The sequence below is a fragment of the Rhinopithecus roxellana genome, chromosome 14 (assembly GCF_007565055.1).
Source record: "Rhinopithecus roxellana isolate Shanxi Qingling chromosome 14, ASM756505v1, whole genome shotgun sequence".
NCBI lineage: Eukaryota > Metazoa > Chordata > Mammalia > Primates > Cercopithecidae > Rhinopithecus > Rhinopithecus roxellana.
In genome coordinates this window covers 90205646-90225777 of record NC_044562.1, presented here as the reverse complement: position 1 = coordinate 90225777, position 20132 = coordinate 90205646, and the positions used below count along the sequence as shown (strand labels likewise).

At 40.0% G+C, this 20132-nt stretch overlaps 1 protein-coding gene across 2 annotated transcripts in view; it reads right to left on the bottom strand.

The window, feature by feature from the left end:
* Positions 1 to 12432, bottom strand: part of NBEAL1 (neurobeachin like 1) — a 218639-nt gene extending 206207 nt beyond the window's left edge. For both annotated transcript variants that reach the window (XM_030916927.1, XM_010352612.2), the window contains exons 1-2: positions 12329 to 12432; positions 10868 to 11150 (exon numbers count right to left, since the gene is read on the bottom strand). In XM_030916927.1, coding sequence (XP_030772787.1) covers positions 10868 to 10918 — 51 coding nt within the window. In that variant the 5' untranslated portion in view covers positions 10919 to 11150; positions 12329 to 12432. The remainder of the gene's footprint in view (positions 1 to 10867; positions 11151 to 12328) is intronic.
* Between the last annotated feature and the right edge of the window lie 7700 nt (positions 12433 to 20132).

Here is a 20132-nt window from a genome sequence, read left to right as displayed (position 1 = left end):
TGGCTCATGCCTTGTAATCCCAGTACTTTGGGAGGCCGAGGAGGACGGATCACAAGGTCAAGAGATTGAGACCATCCTGGCCAACACGGTGAAACACTGTCTCTACTAAAAATACAAAAATTAGTTGAGTGTGGTGGTGCACACCTGTAGTCCCAGCTACTTGAGAGGCTGAGGCAGAAGAACTACTTGAACCCAGGAGGCGGAGGTTGCAGTGAGCCAAGATCATACCACTGCACTCCAGGCCTGGAGACAGAGCAAGACAAAGATTCTGTCTCAAAAAAAAAAAAAAAAAAGAATATTTACAATGGCAACTACTGAATACCAATAATTAAAGCAAGTAATAACTGATTCTTTTCAATTATGTGAAGTCTTAATAATATCATTTCTCTAGAACATAATAGACTAATTATCCACATCTTCATGTATACACACATAAAACTATTCTTAGTAATTGTATAATATAAGAGGTGCAAATAGGTAATATTAGAAATAACAGCAGACTTCGAAAAAATGAATAAGGGAATAAAATATCTAACATTATAAATTACACTGATCTATGATTTAAAATGGTTATACACACACAAAAAAAAACAGATAAAAATATATACATGTCTCAGCCCTAAATTCTGAAGATAACATAACAGGAAACCCTAATCTTTTTCCTGCTAAAATGAGAAGCAAGACGAGTATATCCCTTATTTCCATTACTGTAGAAGAGAACTAGAAGCAGAAGAATGAGAAGTGGAGGGAAGTCCTCATTTTCGGTAGAGGACTTCCTAATGCAGAAGGCAAGCTGAGAGAGCTGCTCAGTCACAACAAAGTGTAGTCTCCAATGCCCACTTCAGACACAGCAAAAGGAAAATGATGGGGGGAAAAAAAAAACCTCCAAGAATACACAGTCAAGAGCAAGAGAGAAGAGTAGCCATGGCAGGTACTGAGTCATATCATAGAACATTTCTTCTCTGAGGATAGAGAAAGCGGGCAATATTTGCCCAATTGGATTTGCAGAGGACAGATACCAAGTGTCCTCTGAGTTCACAGATCATAATACCAAGAAAAACCACAATTGGATCTGATGTATACCACAGATCCCATGTTTCAAGACTGGTGTCATGACTGGATGAGAGTTTTGGAGTTCTTGAGATAGATATGAAGTATATTTTGCATACAGGAGAAATATGAATAATTGTGCCTAGAAAGAAGACTGCGGTAGATTGGATCTTTGGTCCCAATTCTTTACTTGCTTGTAGCAAAACATGCAACATAATTTTGCAGAAAGGAAAAAAAAGCTGTAGCAAATGTAGAGCAATCAAAGTATGTCAGATATAATAATTGCTCAAGGTTTGTTTCTAAAACTAAGGTCTGAGAAAGCTCGGAGTTATCAGAAATATTTTCAGAGGTCTACAAGCTCCAGATAGAAATTTTTAAAGTTTGCACTCCTGTTTTTATTAATTTTTAAATTAAGCATATTAGGGAAAACTACCTTGCGACTAGTATTGCTACTCGATTTCAAAGGTCACATTTGGATTGCTTCCAAGGGATTATCAGTGTCAGTTCAATTTATAGAGCAATATTTTTCAAATTACAGATCTCTGGACTTACAGATGGATTATTAGGTGTCTGAGAATTTTCAGATGCTCTAGAGCAGTCCCACACAAAGTGTGGTACACAGACCAATAAAGGTCCTTGGCCAGGTTAGTACAAAGATGAAGAGGAAACATCTACAAACTTTAGTAGCAGTTTAAGAGTAATTGTAAGTCTGTTGAATTTAATAATAAAAAATTAATATAAGGACTTACATTTTTAACTTTTTCACTCTTTTCAGAACTGCTTTTGCGAAAGCCACCAATATTTATTTATTTATTTATCTATTTATTTATTTATGTATTTATTTACTTACTTACTTACTTACTTCAGACAGAGTCTCACTCTGTTGCCCAGACTGGAGTACAGTGGTGCAATCTTGGCTCACTGCAGTCTCTGCCCCCCAGGTTCAAGCGATTCTCCTGCCTCAGCCTCCTGAGTAGCTGGGACAACAGGTGTGCACCACCACGCCCAGACAATTTTTGTATTTTTAGTAGAGACAGATTTCACCATTTCGGCCAGGCTGGTCTCAACCTCCCGGCCTCAAGTGATCTGCCCACCTCGGGCCACCAATATTTAAACTGTCAAATCCAATATATGCTCCATAACGCTTTTCCTTTTTTTTGAGACAGAAACTCACTCTGTTGCCCAGGCTGTAGAACAATAGCACAGACTTGACCCACTGCATCATCCACCTCTTGGATTCAAGTGATTCTCTTGCCTTAGCCTTCTGAGTAGCTGGGATTACAGGTGCGTGCCTCACTCAGCTAACTTTTGTATTTTCAGTAGAGATAAGGTTACATCATGTTGGCCAGGCTGGTCTCAAACTCCTGACCTCAAATGATCTGCCCGCCTTGACCTCCCAAAGTGCTGGGACTACAGCCGTGAACCACCATGCCCGGTCCATAATACTTTTCTTGACTGCCATGTTGAATTTGACACCCCTGACTACTTTTTTCTTTTTTTTTTTTTCTTTTTTTTGAGACAGAGTCTTACTCTGTTACCCAGGCTGGACTAGAGTGGCATGATCCCGGCTCACTGTAGCCTCAAACTCCTGGGCTCAAGTGAATCTCCCACCTTGGCCTCCGAAAGAGCTAGATTATAGGCATGAGCCACTGTACCCAGCCAATATCCCTGTACTTTCTGAGGCAACCCAATCACTCCTGGCTCCTCTCTCATTTAAACTTACAAACTCTTCTTCCTCTGTCACTTATTTATTTATTTATTTAAATAACAGAGATGGGGTCTCACTGTTTTGCCCAGACTGGTCACAAAACTCTATCTTCTTCTTAAATGATAATGTTCTTCAGGACTTCCTTTTACCTTCTTCTTTTATTATTCTCAATAACTCTCCAATAATTCCCAATATGATAACTCTCAAAGCTTTATTTTCAGCACAGACCTCTCCTCTAAACTCCATATATTGAGTATTTCCACCTGAATGTCCCACAAACACGGAGAAGTCAGCATGCTTACCGGAAAACCTAGTGATCTTGTCTAGCTAACTTTGTGAATGGGAAGACCACATTTTTTTTGCCCAAAACAAACAAACAAACACAGGAAATTATTTCAGACTCTTACACATCTGCACATTATGCTCCACACCTACACTTAAGTACTATCAATTCCACCTGCTTCCAGGGAAATTTAAAGTTTGATGCTCAAAAGGAAAGAATTTAAAAAGTTAATGCATCTTAACAACTTTTTCATTTCAGGTCCACTGATAGAAACTATACATTTTTTGCTTTCATACCTAACTTCTGAAAACAAACATGTAAGTGGCTACTACTACTACTAGGCTGCTAATGATTTTGTTTTGTCTTCTTTAGAATCAAAGAACATTACCTTCCTTACACACAAAGCCATTATTAAGTCACAGAAAATCAAGAGCCATTTTCACATTTTGCACATACCAGAGACTTATTAAATGTGGCTTAAATCATAAGGGTTGATGTGTATTGGTCCATTTTACTAAAAACTTATTTAGGATTATAACTAAAATTGCATTAATAAGTTACTAATTTTCTCATTAAATGAATATTCACTGATTCCATTTTTCCAAATCTATGTATAAAATAAATACTTGCCTTTTAACTGAATAAAACACCTCTAAATTCTATTTTCTTTTTGAAGCAAAACTTTTATTCTGAAAAGGAAGTTTACTCTGAGCTCACTGCAAAACTATCTATTTCAGTCATATTCCAGATTTAGCAGGACAAAGGGCAAGAGCAGGAAATGGAGCATCATCAACATCCAAAATAAATTTGGTTTAGAGTAGGGAGGACCCTCAAATCATTATTCAAGAAAAATAAGCACTATGCTTGGAAGCAAAAATAACTACAGATGTAAAATCAGTTAAGACATGCGTGAATACAGCTTCATTACTACTGATAAAATAGTAAGAGAATATTGCCCGCTATTATTATATTAATACAAGGGCAAATGGAAGTAATCCTGATACACATATGTCCACACCCACACATCTGCAAAATACTCATAAAGATTACATTTTTATCTCTCTTCCTCTTAAAATACATTTAAATAAGGCCGGGCGCGGTGGCTCAAGCCTGTAATCCCAGCACTTTGGGGAGGCCGAGACGGGCGGATCACGAGGTCAGGAGATCGAGACCATCCTGGCTAACACGGTGAAACCCCGTCTCTACTAAAAAAATACAAAAATCTAGCCGGGCGAGGTGGCGGGCGCCTGTAGTCAGCTACTCGGGGAGGCTGAGGCAGGAGAATGGCGGGAACCCGGGAGGCGGAGCTTGCAGTGAGCTGAGATCCAGCCACTGCACTCCAGCCTGGGTGACAGAGCAAGACTCCGTCTCAAAAAAAAAAAAAAAAAAAAAAAATACATTTAAATAAAATCTTTTTTCCAAAAAATTTTTACAGATATGTAAAATAGTTATGCTTTTCCATTTGACAGATGAGAAAACTGAGATACAAAGAAACTAGATTAACCTCTTTTAGGTCCTTAAGATCAAACACAGAACTGGGACTAAATATCACCTCTAATACTGTAGCTTCACAAAATTGTTCAGGGCAAATTCAATCTCAATAAAATAAAATAAAATTTTTTAAAACCTAATGACAAAAATGAACCATGGATTTCAATCTACACTGCCACATTTCAAAATGCTGTGCTTTTGAGTCACTTTGTATCTTTTTACTCAGTTAAGGCATTTGATACTTTACACCAGACAGAACAAAAATAGCTTAATCTTATCTAAGACTTTGAGAGGCTCAGTTTCTTTCTTCTACATATTCTGGTGACCAACTAGCTGCAGCACTCCCAAAACGCTAAATGTCTAATAGAAATACATCCTTTAGTCTTTTTAAGGGTTGCAGTTGAAATAGGGAATTTATGATACATGTCTTTTTCTTTTCTTTTTTTTTTCTTTTTGAGACGGAGTCTTCCTCTGTCGCCCAGGCTAGAGTGCAGTGGCGAGATCTCGGCGCACTTCAACTTCTACCTCCCAGGTTCAAGCGATTCTCCTGTCTCAGCCTCCCAAGTAGCTGGGATCACAGGTGCCCACCACCGTGCCTGGCTAATTTTTTTGTATTTTTAGTAAAGACAGGGTTTCACCATTTTAGCCAGGTTGGTCTCGAACACCTGACCTCATGATCCACCCACCTCGGCCTCCCAAAGTGCTGGGATTACAGGCGTGAGCCACTGTGCCCGACCGATACATGTCTTTTTCTACACACATATATGAATCCCAAAACATTGTATATAATAATATAGAAAGAAAAATTGTTCTCAGCACCATCTCTCTTACTGTATGCTAAGTGAATATCAAGAAATACAGTGAATAACATAGTGCCTACAACAAATACATAAACTAATTTTTTTTTTTTGAAATGGGGTTTCACTCTGTCACCCAGGCTGGAGTGTAGTGGCACAATCTCGGCTCAATGCCATCTCCACTTCCCAGGCTCAAGCAAACCTCCCACCTCAGCCTCCTGAGTAGCTCAGACCACAGGCATGCATCATCATGCCTGGCTATTTTTTTGTAGTTTTGGTAGAGATGGGTTTCACCAGGTTGGTCTCAAACTCCCAAGCTCAAGTGATCCACCTGCCTCAGCCTCCCAAAGTGCTGGAATTACAAGCATGAGCCACCACGTCTGCCCTGAAATCTTTAGACATTAAAAAAATACTGGGCCAGGCGCGGTGGCTCAGGCCTGTAATCCTAGCACTTTGGGAGGCTGAGGAGGGTGGATCACCTGAGGTCAGGGGTTCAAGACCAGCCTGGCCAACATAGTGAAACCCTGTCTCTACTAAAAACAAGAGTTCAAGACCAGCCTGGCCAACATGGTGAAACCCCGTCACTACTAAAAATACAAAAATTTAGCAGGGCCTGGTGGCATGCGCCTGTAATCCCAGCTACTTGCGAGGCTGAGGCAGAAGAATAGCTTGAACCCAGGAGGTTGGAGGTTGTGGTGAGCCAAGATCAAGCCACTGCACTCCAGCATGGGCCACAGAGTAAGACTCCGTCTCCAAAAAAAAAAAAAAAAAGAAAAGAAAAGAAAAAAAAAACCTGTATAGTTAAGTACTAGTATTAAAATACTTCTAAAGAAAAAGACACTCAGACAAGAAGTAGTTAACTACTGAAGTAAAATCCAGATACAAGATTAAACCTGTTCAAATTAATGTTTAACTTATAAGAGCTATAAGAAATGTGCTGTTAATCAAATCCTTGACCCTGGGTGGGGACAACCATTTGAAGGCAAGAAGAGTTCAGACTATACAATTTGGTTTTTTTCCTTTTTGTTTTTGAGACAAAGTCTTACTCTGTTGCCCAGGCTGGAAGGCAGTGGCGTAATCTCAGCTCACTGCAACCTCTGTCTCCTAAGTTCAAGCAGTTCTCCTGCCTCAGCCTCTCAAGTAGCTGGGATTACAGGTGCATGCCACCATCCCTGGCTAATTTTTGTATTTTTAGTAGAGACGGGGTCTCACCATGCTGGCCAGGCTGGTCTCAAACTCCTGATCTCAAATGATCCATCCACCTCAGCCTTCCAAAGTGCTGAGATTATAGGCATGAGCCACTGCGCCCTGATTCAGACAAGTTGAATTAATAGTCTTATACGCTGGTGAAAGAATCTTTAGACAGCAGGAATGTTGGGTGATTAGAAATCATCCTCCTTGTATTATGTAATAACTACATAAGGTTTACAAAGTAACCTATTAGGAAGAAGACACATGTTTCTAACAATGCAATTAAAGCCTATGCCTAGAAGGAGAAAGTAAAAAGTTAGACCTGAAAAGTCTGGTAACAAACCAAATTGCACAACACAAAGAAATAGTAAGTATGTGAGACGACAGATATGTTAATTAGCCTGATTGGATGATTCCACAATGTGTGCATGTATCAAAACATTACATTGTACTCCATAAATACATACAATTATCATCAATTAAAAATAAAATCAAATAAATTGCCAAGTTTTATACTCCAATTCTTTCAAACATTGGGACTCCATCTGCTAAAAACCGAAACTAGTAATTTATTTTAATTCTACTTAAAGGACTTTAGTCACTAGTATTTAGGCTTACAACTGAACCCAGGCAGAAGACATATGTATTCCATTAGCATTCTTTCAGCATTGCTATGACCAAGGAGTATTACCCAAGGGTTATTTCTGAGGTAATACTACCTACTAGACCTACTGAACTTTTGTAATGTTCAGGGGCAACTTTTAAAACATGACATGGAAACGCTGTGATGGTAGGTACCTTAATATTGACCTATTGTTAATACACTGTGGAATATCTGTGCCAAGGTTAGCACTGTGGCAAACATGGAGGTCTTAACCTTACTGCCCAGAAGCAGTCCTTCAAAAATCTTCCAAGGTGTCTTCTTTAATCAGGTATGTATACAATGTTTTCTGTAGACATCAAACCAGTCAGGGCAACAAAACAGCAGACACTTTAATAATTAAAAATGAACTTTATATCCTAGAAAAACAATTGATCATCTTGGGAGGATGCTAGTAAATTAACTCATTGTGAAAACTGACAAAGAGAATCAAACATATATGCTGCCTGCCTTCCCTTTAAGGAACTGTACTCAAATGCTGAGACAGTTCTCAATATAAATTACATAGTTTTGCAAAATCCTAATAAAATAACACATACAGGCAAAAATCACAGTTGGCCACTACACTAATAAATTACTCTAGCCCTCCACACCCAAAACAGAACCCAAATCAATCAAGCCCCTGTTCGGTCAGTTTTCAGATACTAGAAGAGAGGAACAATTAAATAAAATCAAGGGAATTCAATGAGTAAAACATTCAAACTGTAGAAAACTCTGAAGTCAAAATCTGGTTTCCTCAACATATAAATAACAAAGAATAAAAGTATGGTGAAAGGGAGCCTACAGATGAAAATGTTTAGCAGATATTTTCAACAAAATACATGTGTAGTTTGTTTTAAATATTGAGCCAAACAGTGGGAAAATACGAATATTAAGACACTAGTAGGAAAGTTGGAACACTGACCACATATTTGATAATTTTAAAAATTGTGTTATGATTGTTTTTAAGAGGAGTTATACATATTTAAATATTTATAGATAAGGTCATAAATTGTCTGGGATTTGCTTTAAAATAATTAGGAGATAGGGCAAATTGACAGTTACACATAAACTGTGACTGAACATGAACTGGTAATAGTCGAAATTGGGTGACAGACACAAAAGAGTTCACTATAACGTCTTCTCTACTTGGTGCATGCTTGAAAAATTCCACAATAAAAGTTTTAAAAACAAAGAACTAGAAAGTTCTACATAACAATCTACAGAGTAAGAACAACAACAACAAAAAAAACTGCTTGTCCCTCAGAGGTCAAAACAAACAAAAATCTGAATAGAGAGTTAAATAAGCATTCTTCCTGTATATACATACACACACACACGCTTACCCAACAAATGAGAAAAACTGAGACCCAAAGAGGTAAGTCTTGTTCAAGGTTACAAAACAAAGCAGCAGCAGAGCCAAAACTAAACTACAATTTCAAGCCCACAAAGAGGTCTAAGAAGCTTTTGAAACTAAGTGGTAGAAAATATTTTCATAAGAAGATCTGAGACCTCAAGTGGTCTGAAAGCTCATTAAAAGTGTAGAAAAAAGCCTTAAAAGTTTGTCAGGTGGGAAAAAAAGTCAGCTGGTTTGAGAGGCTAAATGCTAGAGTGAGAACAATAAGGCAAAAAGTATAGAGAACAACTGGGTACAGTATTTGGTAGTCATCCTCACTAGAAAGAAAATTTAAATCTATGAGGTATATTTGGTAGCTACCTGATTCAAGGTGTCTGCAGAAGAGAATGTTGTCTACCTTACAAAAAGCTTATTCATGACCCGGTAAAATACAAAATCATATTTTAAAATAAATACTCTTCAAAAACAAGTGAAAAAATTTTAAGTCTTATTAAGCACACAAATTATTTAAATCTTAAACCTAAAAATGAGATTTATATTCCTGTCCAAGAAGAGACAGCCTTCAAAATCTGACAGTGAAGGGCCTTCATTATTGAAGATTAACATTTCAAAAGAGAAGGGATGCACATTTATATTAAAAGTCATTAAGAAAAATAAAATTCAGTGTATGCCAATGAACTATACTGTTTAATAAGCTTTAATATTAAATTTAATAGTAAATCTACCTAAAAAGAATATAACCTATTTTTTTTTTTTTTTTTTTTTTTTTTTTTTTTTTTTTTGAGGCGGAGTCTCGCTCTGTCGCCCAGGCTGGAGTGCAGTGGCCAGATCTCAGCTCACTGCAAGCTCCGCCTCCCGGGTTTACGCCATTCTCCTGCCTCAGCCTCCCGAGTAGCTGGGACTACAGGCGCCCACCACCTCGCCCGGCTAGTTTTTGTATTTTTAGTAGAGACGGGGTTTCACCGTGTTAGCCAGGATGGTCTCGATCTCCTGACCTCGTGATCCGCCCGTCTCGGCCTCCCAAAGTGCTGGGATTACAGGCTTGAGCCACCGCGCCCGGCCAATATAACCTATTAATGAGACATGTAACCTCATTCACCAATGTCATTTTGAAAACAGTAAAACCTAGTAAATTTGATATATTTTTAAATAAATCATTTTCAAACTACTGGGTATTCATACTAAAAATTAATTTTAATTTTTGGTTAATGTGTTAGTGACTATTTTCAAAAGTGTCTGGTGAATTGGATTCCTTTTTTATTGGAAGCATCTATTTTTAAAAAGACATTTCTGGTATCAAATTACACACGACTAAAAACTATTTTAAAAATTCATATTAAGCATTTCAAAGTATATGTCCTTTAGTGATTATAATATATATCAAACCAGGAGGTCAAAGAAAATTCCAGTGTAATCTCTAAATTTAATATGACAGATAAATGAGACCACTGTTAAATAATAATCTGCCTTTTAAGGAGCATGAAAGGATAATGCAGCAACAGAAGCTGTGACTTGAGAACTTCACCACACAGACTTAAATTAACTCAAATAGTACATTATGGGTGTTTCTCTGACCCTTGCCAGTATCTTCAAAGCAATAATGTACCTCCCTCACTTCAAAAACATGTTTTTAAGGAGTACTCTTCTCAATAACCTAAAATCAAAGCTATCAAGTAAAAATTCACATAAAGACAAGGAGGGGAAAGAACATTATTTCTGAGTGACAAAAATATTAAGGAGTAAAAATGGATAAAGTATGCACTTAAGTCAGGTAGTACTGTGCTTCTCTGCTACTCACTACTCCTGTAACCCTTGCATCAGTTTTCCCATCTGTAAAGGGGATGATCACAATATTCACCTCATAGTATTGTGGTGAGAGGAAATGAGACAATGCTCAAAGAGTGCTAACTTAGTGGCAGTCACACAGTATGCAGTTCAATCAATAACCTTGTGATGCAATTTCAAAGGTTCATTCCAAGAAAAATGCTTAATGCCCTTCTCATAAAAATGTCTCTATCCTACACTCACTTGTGGGAGAAAATGAAAAGCACAAACAAAAATAAAAATATTTTATTTTTCTCTTAAGGGCATAATTTTACTTATATAATTTTAGGTTCATTTGGGGATAAGTATCAAATAAAAGCCACACCCTACAGTTTTTAACAGTATGCCAATATTGTATGTGTGTTCAAACCTGAAAAAGAGGAAAACAGAAAATCCTTTAAGCGCTTTTGGGGTTATTCGTATGACTAAATACACTATTATCTGTTAAATAAAGTGTTAATACTGCCAGTCACAAATTTTATAATAAAGTATTTTAAAACATAAAAATAAAAAGGAAAGCAATTACCTTTGTACAATAAAGCATCCAAAGTTCAAAGAGCCTCTCTCTGGATGCCATTCTGGCTTTTCACTCTGGCACTTTTAAGTTTTCCTTTAAAAAATTATGTTCAAGACTACAGCATGTTCATTTTATTTTCCAAGTTTTTCGGCCGTTACAGTAAAGCTCATAGCAGTAAAGAAAGCAAAAAGAAGTGAAACAAATGAACTGTCCTCTGGTTAAAAACAAAAAGGCAATCTCAGCAGTCACTCCAACATATCTTCATCGGTGGTAGTTGGGCAATTAAATAAATCTGTGAAAGAGAAAAACATCCACAGGTTAGAAAAAGAGGCCATATTAAAAAATCTAGACTTATCAGAAACGAAAGAAGATGTATCTTCTTCACTTTCCACAAACAACCCGCTATACTTTCACATGGACTGATGAGATTTCATAGAAACTTGTGTTTCAGGAAGACATTACAACTAACACAGTAGGTCACATCATAGAATCCTCTAGGCCAGACAGACTCCTAGAGATGTGTACATGTTCATAACCAAAAATGCGTCCAGTGAGAATAAGGAAAAGACTTCCTTCCCACTCATACCTTTTCTACAGACACAAGGAAAAGGTCCACATGTCAGACATTTCAAATACATCAAAGCTCTTAGAATGTTCTTGTTCTGGTCTCCTCTTCAAAGTTGTTGGGGCCAGGCGCGGTGGCTCACGCCTCTAATCCCAGCACGTTGGGAGGCCCAAGTGCGTGGATCACCTGAGGTCAGGAGTTCGAGACCTGCCTGGCCAACATAGTGAAACCCTGTCTCTACTAAAGAAATACAAAAAATCAGCCGGGCGTGGTGACGGGCACCTGTAATCCCAGCTACTCAGCCGACTGAGGCAGGAGAATTGCTTGAAACCGGGAGGCAGAGGCTGCAGTGAGCCGAGATCGCGCCACTGCACTCCAGTCTGGGCGACAGAGCAAGACTCCGTCTCGGGGCAGGGGGAAAAAAAAAAGTTGTTGGGACTGTTTGCTGTGTTGCAGGGCAGGGCGTGGGGGCGGGGGAGGAATTCCCAGTTCGTTTGTTCTAACAATCCTCGGAGAGTGGAAGTCCACCCGCCCACCTGGCCTCTCCACCTCTCCATCCAAGAGAAGTGGGCACGCACGCACCGGAGAGGAACTTCCCGAAGAAGCGTCCAGGTGTTTGGGGGAATCTTTAAATTTCCTCCTCACATCCCAGACAACCCAAACAGAGGCAAACTTAAGGTGTGCCAAGCTGCCAAGAGAAGCTCTAGAACTGAGGAACGCGGACTCGGCGTCTCCCGACCGCGATCCCAGCCTGCACTACAGTATCGAAACACGCCCGGAAAGCCTAGCCCACTCACAGCCGCCCCTCACTCTGCAGACCCTTCACCACCAAGCACCGGGGCCCTCCCATTTCTCGCCATGCCGCCCCCTCTTCCCAACGGCCCGCTCCCCATCACCACACTCACATTGGGTGCCGCGCCGCAGCCGCCGCCCCGCCGCCGTCTAACTGCTTCCCTCTCCCCCTTCCTAAGGCGAAGCCCCGGGTCACCCCGCAGCCAGGCAGGCGGGCGGGCGGGACATGGGGGCGGGGCGCGAGGCCGGGAGGAGCCGGGGGCGGGGCTGCCCCCTCGGCTAATCATTTCGGCCGCTGAGGATTTACCCAGCCCTCGGGCGGCAGCTGTTCATGGTCGCGTAGGCTGGGGATGGGCGGGGTGATATGAAGCCCCGCCCCAGCATACCTGCGCAGCCGCAGTCGACAGGCTCTGGCTGCCCATCCCTTGGCGGGCGCCGGCCGCGGCCCTGGAGCCAGCCTTCCCTCAGCTGGACTAGGAGGAGGGCTGACGTGCTGACGTCTACGCCCGCCCCGCTTTTCGCTGATGGCGTCATTTCCGTCAGTCATCTGAGGGCGTGAGACCCTACTGTGTTAAAGGGGATTTTGTTTTGACTTATTTGTAGAACCGAGATTGGTCCTGGGAATTGAGAGTAATGTAAAAAGACAAAACACACACACACACACCCCAAGAAAAATATCCTTTTCCTTTTGTGCCTGCTTTCGTCGTCACCGAGTGTCATATCCAAAGGGCTTATTTTACCACCACTAAAGACTTAGAAAGGGTTTCGCTTTTTCAGAAAAGAAGCAAAAGGCGTTTACTAGCTATAGACAACTTTCAGAGAGATTTTGTTTTGTATAAGAAAGGAAAAACGCGTAAGATAACTCACCTTTGTTAAACATTTCCACAACTTTTTATTGTGAAAGATTTTAAGTATATTCAAAAGCAAACTAGTATTGTGGTAGAATTCTTGGTTTGCCGTCACCCAGCTTAAAAAATGATCAACTAATGTCCCATCTTGTTTCATTTGTAACAACGATCCACAAATTGCCTGTGAAGAGCCAGAGAGTAGACGAGGTGCAGTGGCTATCGCCTGTAATCCCAGAATTTTGGGAGGTCGAGGCGGGCGAATCCCTTGAACTCAGGAGATCAGCTTGGGCAACAGAATGAGACCCTGTCTCTGCAAAAGAAATTTTAATTAGCTTGGGGTGGTGGTGCACGCCTGTAGTTCCAGCTACTTAGAAACTAAGGTGGGAGAATCGCTTGAGCCTGGGAGTCAAGGCTGCAATGAGCTCCGATGGCGCCACTGTACTCCAGCCTGGGCGACAGAGCGACACACTGTCTCAAAAAATAAAAATAAAATTAAAAGAGCCGGACATTAAATATTATAGGCTTTGCAGCCCATTCTGGTTGCAACTTGCTTAACGAAAATCAAAAGAACAATATTTTACTATATGTGAAAATTAGAAGAAATTCAAATTCAACTTTCAGTGTCCTAAAATTTTATTGGAACACAACCATGCCCATTCCTTTAGTATCGTCTATAGCTGCTTTCACTCTACCATGGCAGAATTGAGAGTAGTTGCTTGCAAATTACGCCATCAATTTTTTATCCTGAAATTACATTTTACATTCAGCACTTCTTGGTTGTCCATTAGGCATGTGAAATTTATATATCAAAACTTTGGGGGGAAAATATACTCTTCCTATGGGATTCCCTATTTTAGTACTTAGCAACTCCATTCTTGCACAAGAACCTAGGAAGTGTGCTTGCCACCTTCCTCATGTACTTCACATCTAATCTTTTCAGCTATATCTCCAAAATATATCTAACCATCTCTCCACACTTTCTTCCTTAAATGGATGGTGGTAACTATTTAAAATAGTAGTAGTAACCACTATCTTTCTTTTCCTTTTTTTTTTTTAATTAGAGGCAGGGGCTTCGTATGTTGCCCAGGCTGATCTTGAACTCCTGAGTTCAAGAGAGCCTCCTGCCTTGGCCTTCTGAAGTGCTGGGACTCCAGGTGTGAGCCATTGCACCTGGTCATGGCTACTGTCTTTAAAATGGTTTAAAGCTACAAAATATTTTCTAGCTTATTGTAATAGCCTTCCAACATGTTTCCCTGACTCTGCCCATGACTCTACCCCCAATCTATGGATTATTCTCAACACAGCAAACAGAGCGATCTCTTAACATGGAAGTGTCACTTCTCTGCTAAAAAGCTTCCAATGGCTTCCCATTCCACTTTAAAAGGCCTGCAAGGACCTACTTCATTTTCCTCCAACATTTTCCTCTCTGACTTCTCCAAGTATTCTGGCCTTTCTTACCTTACTTGAGACACGACTTCTTTGCTGCTTTTCAAAGGCACAAAGCACACTCTAACCTTAGGGATTTTCACATGCTATCCCTTCTACCTGGATGTCTCTTTCCCCAGATGTCTGACAAAATCTTTTTTTTTTTTTGAGATGGAGTCTCGTTCTGTCACCCAGGCTGGCGTGCAGTGGCATGATCTCGGCTCACTGCAACCTCCACCTCCCGGGTTCAAGCAATTCTCCTGCTTCAACCTCCCGAGTAGCTGGGATTACAGGTGCCCACCACCACACCTGGCTAATTTTTGTATTTTTAGTAGAGATGGGGTTTCACCATGTTGGCCAGGCTGGTCTCAAACTCCTGACCTCAGGTGATCCACCTGCCTCAGCCTCCCAAAGCGCTGGGATTACAGACATGAGCCACTGTGCCTGGGCTGCACAAAATCTTTAAGAACCACCTTATCCAGGCTGGGTGCAGTGGTGCACACCTATAATCCCAGCACTTTGGGAGGCTGAGGCGGGATTGCTTGAGGCCAGGAGTTCGAGATCATACTGAGCACACCAGTGAGACCCCCCACCTCTATAAAAAAAAATAAGAAAAAAATTAGCCCAGTGTGGTGGTACTTGCCTATAGCCCTACCTACTTGGGAGGCTGAGGCGGGAGGATCACTTGAGACTAGTTCAAGGCTGCAGTGAGCTGTGATCATGTCACTGCACTGCAGCCCGGGGAAAAGAGCAAGACCCTGTCTCTAAAAAAGTGAACTAAAATAAAAAGAATCACCTTATCCGTGAAGCTTTCCTTGACCGTTCTTGCCAAAATAGCAACCTCTCTTCCTTCTTACTCTCTTTTTCACTGTAGCACTTATCAGCTGATATTAATATATCATTTGTTTGTCCAGTGTGTGTTTCCCCTAATAAAATGTAAGCACCAAGAAAACAGGGACTTTGTTCACTGCTATATCTTCAGGTTCTTGAACAGTTCTGGAACACGCAGCAGGAACTCAATAAATATTTCCAGACTAATATGAATGAAAGAAATTAGCTTTTTCACCATATGCCTCTATATCCCCAATTTATCCAGTTTTTCTATAAACTGTTAATTTACAGCATGTTGGACTCTTCAAAAGACTACCACTATAAAACACAATCAATTTGTAAACTAGAGCAAAAAATGTGTTGTCTATAAACAAAAGTTGATAATATTGTACAACTTGCTTCTCAGACTTTCACGTGCATACTAATAACCTGAGGATCTTGTTAAAATGCTGATTTTGGTTCAGTAGGGCTGGGATTCAGTGGGTCAGCAGTCTATCAAGCTCCCAAGCGATGCCAGTGCTGCTAATTCACAACCACACTTTGAAAGTTTCCTACAGTTAATACAGAATGCATTTGGTTTGTTTTGGAGGCAGTACTGATAGATTTGCATGGATTCATCCATCTATTATCATTTTCTTCCCCTTGCATCTGATTGGTGACACAGATTTGAAGAGGTATAATCTGTGGCTGTGACACAAAACCAAACCAATTGCTACATATAGGCATTAATCTCCAAGCATGATATTATTGCAGTTACAGCTAGAAAGAGAGAAATACATTGTCTAAGATGCCACATGACAGTCCCTACCGGGGCTGAAACGATAGCAGTATTTTGCTTTGGTATCTATCATAGAGGCAGTCCTCAGCTTTGCCAGCAAATAGGAAGACTCCAGAGGACTGACCCTCAATAAACACACAAAAAACTAAAACATGTAACCTGTGTGTCCCTTCTTTCTGTCTCATAGGAGGTCTCAAGCTATGCATTGACAAGGAGAAACTCAGGAAGCTTGCCCATATTGTCTCTAGGAGTCTACTAGTTGATTCTCTTTTCCGTATGATAATTCAACTAAGGCTGGTACCCATCAAACTTCTGTGAACCAGGATTATCACAGTTTAATATCTTCTTTCCTTTTTCCCTTAGACAAAATACCCAATGGATATTAGTAGAGCATTAAGTAGTTCTTTTTCTGAAGGGTGCAAGTGTTCCCTAAAGCTACAGAGAGTAAGGGGAGATGAGGAGTTATGCTTTTGTTTAGATAATTCTTTCCTTTGTACCACATACAAGGCAATAATTACAACACCTCACTGCATGGGTTTAAGTAAGCTGTCCCTCCTGGACAATCGCTAGTTTCTTAGTTCTCAGTTCTCCTGTGTCTCTTCCCCAAAGTCCTGTCTTTAAGCCATTCCCCTCTATAGTATCCCCATTATACTCACAGAATAAGAAAGGGTGGATCCCAGCCCCTTCTTGAGCCTGGCAAATTCTGCTGCATTTAGGTAACATTTAGGTGTCAGCTAGATGCCAACATTCTTCCTCTGTTGAGGCTTCTGATGGCTCCCAGGAGTGGGGATAAGCTTTGGTTTCATGAGTGAGCCCCTTAACAACATTGAGATGTTTCTCTACCAATGAAACTACAGCTACTTTTTCTCCTAATGTACCTTAAGATAAACACATTTACCACCTTGAGAACATTTTCTTTCATAAGACTATATGACCCAGCAGCTTCTAAAATTGCCTGTCCTTTTATGTTAAAAGTATATATCTGGTCTGATTTTCATGAAAAAGGCCTCCACATTAATTTAAATGGTCTTGCACTCAAATAGCATCTCAGTTTATGTCAGAGCTATGAGTTTCAGTTCATCTCACCAGATACAACCTTAGAATGCCACTAAATTTATTAACAATGAAAAAATATACCTGCCAGCTGGGCATGGTGGTTTATGCCTGTTATTCCAGCACTTTGGGAGGCCGAGGCAGGTGGATCACTTGAGGACAGGAGTTCAAGACCAGCCTGGTCAACATGGCGAAACTCCATCTCTACTAAAAATACGAAAGTTAGCCGGGCATGGTGGTGCACGCCTGTAATAGCCAGCTACTCGGGAGGCTAAGGCATGAGAAATGCTTGAACCCAGGAGGCAGAGGTTGCAGTGAGTCAAGAACTTGCCACTGCACTCTAGACTGGTGACACAGCAAGACTCTTTAAAAACAAAAACAAAAACAAAAACAAAAACAAAAACAAAAAAAAACCTGGCAAGGCAATTGAACTATTCATAGCTCTTGGTCAGGGCATTATCTCCCCATAGAAAAAAAATGTGTAAGGAAGTAAATTATATTCTCAGGGTTGCTTTTTCATCATGAGTCAAGTAAAACTAACTGGATTAATGTGAAGGTAGTATCATCTTTTATAATAGCCTGCATGCAGCCATTTCCACTATGTGCAACCTGCCAATCGAAGCAGATACTTGGTTTGGTTGTGCTAGATAAAGTGTTTTCCCTTGGGCAGATCTGGAGACATACAGTCAAGTTTTTGTTCTTTGACATTCCTTTCCTAAATCCCGTTGAAGCTCTCTCTCTTTTATCTACACTTTTTTAGTTAGCCTGTCTATATGCATTCAGATTTTCTGATCTTTTCTTAAAAACACCTTTGGTTTTGTTGATTCTCTTTATTAATTTCCTATTTCAATTTCATTTATTTCTGCTCTAATTTTTGTTATTTCTTTTCTTCTGCTTACTTTGGATTCAATTTGCTCTTCTATTTCTAGTTTCCTATGGTAAAAGCTTACTGACTTTAGATCTTTTTTTTTTTTCTAATATTCAGTGCTACAAAATTCCCTCTGTTTTGGCTACATCCCGCGAATTTTCATCAGTTGTATTTTCATTCATTTTAAAATATATTAAAATTTCTCTTGATGTTTCTTATTTGACCCATGTATTATTTAAAAGTGTGTTGTGTCAGCTGGATGCAGTGGCTCACAGCTGTAATCCCAGCACTTTGGGAGGCTGAGGTGGGCGCATCACGAGGTCAGGAGTTCGAGACCAGTCTGGCCAACATAGTGAAACCCTGTATGTACTAAAAATACAAAAAGTTAGCCAGTGTGGTTGTGTGCGCCTGTAATCCCAGCTACTCGGGAGGCTGAGGCAGGAGACTCTTGTGAACCCGGGAGGTGGAGGTTGCAGTGAGCCAAGTTCGCACCACTATACTCCAACCCAGGTGACAGTGAGAGACTCCATCTAAAAAAATAAAAAAATAAAAGTAAAATAAAAGTGTGTTGTGTAATCTCCCAAGTATTTTGGGATTTTCCAGCTATCTTTCTGTTATGGATTTTTAGCTTAATTCTATTGAAGTCTGAGAGCAGACATTATATGATATGTATTCTTCTAAATTTGTTAAGATATGTATTATGGGCTGGGCGCGGGCTCACGCCTGTAATTCCAGCATTTTGGGAGGCCGAGGCAGGTGGATCACCTGATGTCAGGAGTTCGAGACCAGCCTGGCCAACATGGTGAAACCCCATCTGTACTAAAAATACAAAAAATTAGCTGGGCATGGTGGCAGGCACCTGTAATCTCAGCTACTCAGGAGGCTAAGGCAGGAGAATTACTTAAACCCGGCAGGTGAAGGTTGCAATGAGCCGAGGTTACATGCCATTGCACTCCAGCCTGGGCAAGAACAAAATTCTTGCCTAAAAAAAAAAAAAAAAAAAAAAAAAAAAAAAAAAAAAAAGATGTGTATTATGGCCCACAATGTGGTCTAGCTTGGTGAATAGTCCTTGTGAGCTTGAGAAGAATGTGTATTCTGCTGTTATTGGATAAGTAGTCGACAGATGTTGATGTTACTGTTCAGTTCAGCTATGTCCTTATGTCTGCTTGATGGATCTGTCTGTTTATATAATAAGGGGTACTTAAGTCTCCAACTATAATAGTGGATTCATCTATTTCTCCTTGGAGTTCTATCAGTTTTTGCCTCACATATTTTGATACTCTGTTGTTAGTGAAATAGGGAAATATGTGTTAAGGATTGTTATGTCTTTTTGGAGAAATGACCCCTTTATCATTATGTAATGGTCCTCTTTATCACTGATAACTTTCCTTGTTCTGAAGTCTGCTTTACTTCCTCTTTCTTTTGACTAGTATTAACGTGGTATGTTTTTCTTTACCCATTTACTGTTGATCTATATGTGTTTTTATATTTAAGGTGGGTTTCTTGTAGATAATATATAATTGGATCTTGTTTTTTGATCCACTATGTCTTTTAAATGACATATTTAGACCATTAACATATAAAGTGATTATTGACATAGTAGGATTAATATATACCATATTCATTACTGTTTTCTATACATTGTACTTATTATTTGTTCCTATTTTTGTCTTTCACTCTTTTTCTGCCTTTTACATATATATATATATTTTTTTGAGACATGGTCTTTGTTGCCTAGGCTGGAGTGCAGTGGCATGATCATGGCTCGTTGCAGCCTCAAACTCCTTGGCTCGAGTGATCCACCCACCTCCACTTCCCAGGTAGTTGGCGCTACAGGCACACTCCACCATGCCCAGTTATCTTTTGTATTTTTTGTAGATACAGGGTCTTGCTGTGTTGCTCAGGCTGGTCCTGAACTCCTGGATTCAAGTGACCCTCCCACCTTGGCCTTCCAAAGTGGTGGGATTATAGGCGTGAGCCATGGCACTCGGTCAGTGCCTTTTAAAATATTAATTATTTAATATGATTCCATTTCCTCTACTTTTGTAGCATATCAATTTTTTTTTTTTTTTTTTGAGACGTAGTTTCGCTCTTGTCACCCAGGCTGGAGTGCA